We start from the raw sequence: 5,310 nt of genomic DNA on the forward strand, positions 1-5,310 counted from the left end.
GACGGATGGGCCTATATATTTGAATTATATCTGCATATTTCCCTTTTGGCACTAAAGTTATCACTCCATAATTCAATCTATCAATGTCCAGTTCACCTTTTTGGAAATCTGTCAACAAACCAAAAAGATCATGTTTAACTAGTTTCTAATTTTTTTGGTAAAATTCTGCATTAAAACCATCTGGATCAGCCGGCTTTGTTTGCTGCCATCTCAAACACAACAACTTTTAGTTCCTCCATAGTAAAAGCTTTTTTCAACAGTTCACAGTCTTCATCACTGAGTCTTCCTATTCCAACATCATTAAAGTGTATATTAGTAACATCTGGATTGCCAAAGAGGTTTTTATAGAAGTCAGTAATGTATGTCTTGAGATTTTCCTGACCTTCTATTGAATCCTCATCCTGATTCAAACTAATAATCAAGGTTTTCTCCTCCCATTTCACTTGAGTGATAATATCTAATGTTATTATCTCCCTCGGGCAGTTCTTTTTCTTTTACTCTTTGTATCCATTTCATTTCCCCCTATTTAATAATTATCCTCAGCTGGTCATGAATTGCATTTTTGGTAACTCTATCATCATGTGTAAGGACATAGAGTTCCCCTTTCTTATCAAGTTCATCCAACTAATGAGCAAGATTCCCCCTCTTCTTTCTATATTCCCCTTCTATATTTAAATTCCAGTCTTTCAAAGTTTTCCTCAAACATTCGAATATTTTTTGCCATCTATCTATTTTCCTCTCTCCAGGAAATATTTTATTCCATACCCCACTCACCACATCATTTAAGTCAGACCTCAATTTAAATATAAGTTTGAGTAGAAGTTTATAAATGGTAGCTAAAGATGATGAATCCCAAGAGTTTTACCGATGAGTAAAGTTGCACCGTTGAAAGTTACATTGTTCCGAATTTTCTTACTCTTAAGAAATTTGAATTCAAAATTCTTTTAATATTTTTGAGTGGTAACTACAAATCACAATTGTCCTTTTTAGCAGACGTAGGTTAAATAGCAATAGTCCAGGAGGGTCTAGGCGGGCTCGTGTGTCCGCCCTCGATCCTCCCTGCGGCGTTTTCCTGGGTTTCTCCCGCATCTTGAGGTTGCTTGGGGCAGCAGCTCCGGGTATGGCGGTGGTGCTCGTCTTCTTCGTCGGAGGCGGGTGGCCAGATTGGGGCTGTTCGTGGGGATCTTTTGATCTCATGTCCAGTCCCAACAACGAGTTGGGGAGCGTAGCTACCGGTGAAAACCGTGCTCTGACCTTAGTCATGGCGGACGATGGCGACGTCACGTGCCGTTACTCTTGAAGGCATCGTCGTCGCAGTCTACGGCTTCTAACTCGTGCTGCTCCGGGAGAAATCCTAGATCCGATCACGGATCGGGCGATAGCGGCGTACGGCGTCGTTCTCCCTCCTGGGGGCATCGTCTATGTAGCATATGTAAGCTGGAGGGTCCTGAGGTGGAGCGGCGTTTTTCTTTCGTGTTGAAGACGATGAATCTCGGCGGCGTGGTGCAGCGGGGTAGCATCGTCAGATACGTCATGTTCAACGTGCGCAGGGTGGTGGAGCTATCTAGCGTCGTGGTGGCGTTGGTGACAGGCCTCGCAAGGTCTTTGCATTGATCTCTCCTGGAGATGGGTATGCGGAAGACGGTGGCGGCGAGAACTTCTGGAGCGTGTATGATGGTACACGCCGAGGGTCTGCCGGACCGGTTGTGCCACCTGCTCGCCATTGGGCGACTTATCGAGGCCTTTGGTTTTTTGATGATGCGCGTTGGCGTGATGTCAGGGTGTTGGCTCTGTTCATTGACCCCCCCCCCTAATCGGTGATGTAGGATTAGCGAGTTGTCGTTAGTTTTGGTGGCTTTGGTTCGATCTTTGTAAAAAAAAATTGGAAGGTGTTGTGAATAATCTAATAAGAAAAGCCGTGTGCATCCCTTAAATGCAGAAGTGGGGTGATATTTTCCCCATTTCGAAAAAAAGGCCATGAGCATACTATATTAGTACTGACATATTTGGACTTGGAACAGTACACTGGTATCAATCTTGCCCATGCTACCTGACGGCATGGGACTGAAGTGGTGCCAAAGGTTCTGCTTATATGACTCTCAACTTTAGTGCTGCAGCATACCTGTACCCGCAGGCTTGCAGAAGAATGGAAGCTCAAAGATTCGGTCATGTTATGGGGATATCGTCCTTGGATAGAAACAAAAGTACTAGCTATAACTAGCTAGCCAGTCCATGAAACGCATGAAGAACGAATGCACATGCTGGCTTGAATAGTTGAAGAACGACTCTTCGGCCTCAGTCTCAGATGTAGATGCATGTGTCTTTTGAATTCCCGGCAATGTCATGTTGTGGTGCAGAAGAATGTCTCCTAATAACTCTCATCTAGTTCCTTTATGAAGACTGGATCCAGTGCCATGATTAACACATGATTAAGCATTGCAATAACGCTAGCTATATGTACATACATCCGAAAACTCTGTTGGGCCGTTCACGCACCCAAGTAACATGACATGAGCATAGCTCCTAGCTAGATGCAAGCAAGATCACAACTTTTTTTTATTGAGGAAACAAACTAGAAAGTTGACTACATCACACTCAACGACCCTCCAGTGTGTACCATCTCCCTAGCAAGCAGATTGCTTTGGATCTCTTGATCAGTTTCTCATCAGGAGGACGCAGCAAGCTAGCTCAGCTCATCACTCCATAAAGTTGTAGGAGGAATTCCTCTCCGGGATCCAGCCACCATTGTGCCCAGTGCTGCTGCCTAGCCCTCCCCTCTGCTCCTGCAGGCATGCATTACACATGAAAAATTCTCTCACCGCTCAGTCATATGCATTGTGAGTAGTATTGTTTGACAGTTTAAGTACATGAAATCTAACAAACACAAGGTTTAAAATAGCGCGCTATTTCTCCGCTAATATCACGCAATAGCATATTTGGAGGGTTTACGCTAAATTTTAGCAACTTTTCCCGCTATGGCGCTATTTGTGAAATAGCATGATATATCGTGCTAAAACTTCATAGCGTTAGCGCGCTATTTTTTCATGCCAAGTTGCTTCCACGTTTCTTAATAAAGAATTTATAATATGTTGTTGCCTTATGGAATACTGATGTTAGCCTTCTGAAAAACTAGAGATCTATTTGTTGCATGTGGTTATGTATGTATGATTTAGTTATTTTAGAACTAAATATCTAACCTTTTTAGCGAAATCTTTTATTTTTAGACTATATTTGATATTTTTTTCAAAACGCTATTTGAAATATAGCACGCAATTAGCACGATATAGCGTCCATAGCGTTTGAAGGAGACCGACGCTATTTCATTTAGCACGCTATTTTAAACCTTGAACAAACATGATATACTAATTAAGATGGAGTACATAAATTACTCCAATACAGAATAATTTCTAGGCTTTGATCGATCGATGGAGTACATGCTACATACCGGGGTGTAGAGCTGCAGCTTTGGTGGCCTGAGGAAGTTCTGGGGCTGCTCGGAAGGGTGGAGGTTCTGCAGCTGGCTGAGGAAATCGGACTCGACGTTGGACTGCCGCTGCGGCGGGTTGGCGTGGGTGATCTGGAACGGCCGCGGCGGCTCCGAGGGGCGAGAGCTGGGAGGCATCTGCATCATCACTTGGGCAGCAGGATCGGTGGTGATGTAGTGCATATACTGCTGCAGCTCCGGAGGCACCACCGGCGCCATCCCCTTCCCCATCACCAGCATCTGAATGCACATGTGTGTCCATGCAATTTGATCATGGAGATCTGAATTAACTTTGACAGGGCTAACACATGCACATGCACATGCCTACGTGCATGATGAACCAAACCCGATCATGTGATTTGATGTGATGTGATTCGGTTTTTTAAGTACCTGGAGCTGCAGTTGAAGCGATTTCAGGTAGTCGATCGCCTCATCAAGCATCGACACCTTGTCCGTCTAAGTTGATCAATAATGAGACCACAGATCAGGGAAAGAAGAGCTCGGCAAGAGAGATCTACTAGCTACAAGATCCGAGATGAGGGGCTTGTTCATTACGTGGACCTTGGTGCAGTTTGGAAGCAGCTCTTGCAGTGCCTTGAGCTTCTCGTTGATCTTATCCCTTCGCCTCTACAAACACCTCAGCTAAAAATCTCAGGCATGAAATGCTAATTAATGGCATCTGCTGCGATGTGATCCATGGATTTGCATGAGAATCGACAGCACTTACCCTTTCTGAATAATTGTGGAAATCAGCAGATCTGCTTCTACGAGTAGGGGTACTTGTTGACATCCTCCTTTGAGCCCTGCCGTCTTCCATCAGTGATCTAGATGAACTCATATGATTCATGAGCAAGAACACAATAAGAAGGAAAGCTCAGGGGTAGGCAGACATACATACCGTTCTTCTCCTTGTGTCTTAGGTTCTCCTTGTTGTGGCTCTCCCTCCCGCCTTTCACACCTCCTTATGAACCGATGCTACCTATCTCGCAATGCTTAACTGGTCCAGCCCTAGTCTAGGCTGGAGACTAGAGAGTAGACGATGGGTTCTCTGAAGCTTTTTCCTGTGCTGGGGACCTGGCTGATAGATGGTCTCTCTTGGACGACCCTGCACCAACCTTTGGTCCTGGCCGGCATGGTATTTATGGCATCTGATTTCTATAAGCTTTTGCGTCATGGCGAGGAATGATCCAGTAGCTAGTGGAGAGTGAGCACACTGTGGGCGCCTAACAATCCCTTATCTTTTTCACCGGCCGTGTGGAATTTCTCGCCACCTTGGTCCGTCGGCATGGAGTAATTGTCAGCTGCCACCATGCACCGGAGTCTCTGCTCGATGGGATGTTTGCAATTTTGTAGGGCGCCCATCAGGTCAATCATATCTCCTATGACCTTGCTAGGGCATGGATCAAACTTGGCTTGCAATGCAAGGGTTCGTCAGCATGAGTTCTTTAGCATACCTGCCAGCTTGTGCAACATACCCGGAGAGATATGGGTGTCCTTCCTTCGCTGGATTTTAGTTATCAAGACATGGGTTTATGCGCATGCATGCCGGACGCACGAGTACTTCAAGAAATCCATTTGTGCTAGACTGGTTTTAAGGGCATTTGCTAAATGAGAAGATATCTAATGACACTAGGCCATGTAATTGGTCGATGGGCCGAAGCCAGTGGCATAGCACAATAATGCCACCTCACTACATTGGTGTCATATATACTAAACATGAATATTGATAAATGGCTATTTATCAAAGGTTATGCCAAAATTTAAAAATCCATTCATTCCAATGGATAAGATTTATTTTTGATCAGGAATTAATTCATGTATATAAG

At 44.5% G+C, this 5,310-nt stretch overlaps 1 protein-coding gene across 2 annotated transcripts; it reads right to left on the bottom strand.

The window, feature by feature from the left end:
* Positions 1-2,419: 2,419 nt before the first annotated feature.
* Positions 2,420-4,577, bottom strand: LOC124669171 (transcription factor PIF1-like). 2 transcript variants are annotated; one of them, XM_047205851.1, is made up of 6 exons: positions 4,383-4,577; positions 4,212-4,308; positions 4,046-4,111; positions 3,875-3,940; positions 3,446-3,724; positions 2,420-2,783 (listed from the first exon to the last, which is right to left on the bottom strand). In XM_047205851.1, the coding sequence occupies exons 2-6, from the start codon at positions 4,299-4,301 to the stop codon at positions 2,697-2,699; spliced, it is 588 nt and encodes a 195-aa protein (XP_047061807.1). In that variant the 5' UTR covers positions 4,302-4,308; positions 4,383-4,577; the 3' UTR covers positions 2,420-2,696. The 2 variants fall into 2 exon arrangements, with proteins under 2 accessions (XP_047061807.1, XP_047061806.1); XM_047205850.1 differs by having other exon boundaries at positions 4,040-4,111.
* Between the last annotated feature and the right edge of the window lie 733 nt (positions 4,578-5,310).

The sequence above is a fragment of the Lolium rigidum genome, chromosome 7, assembly GCF_022539505.1.
Source record: "Lolium rigidum isolate FL_2022 chromosome 7, APGP_CSIRO_Lrig_0.1, whole genome shotgun sequence".
NCBI lineage: Eukaryota > Viridiplantae > Streptophyta > Magnoliopsida > Poales > Poaceae > Lolium > Lolium rigidum.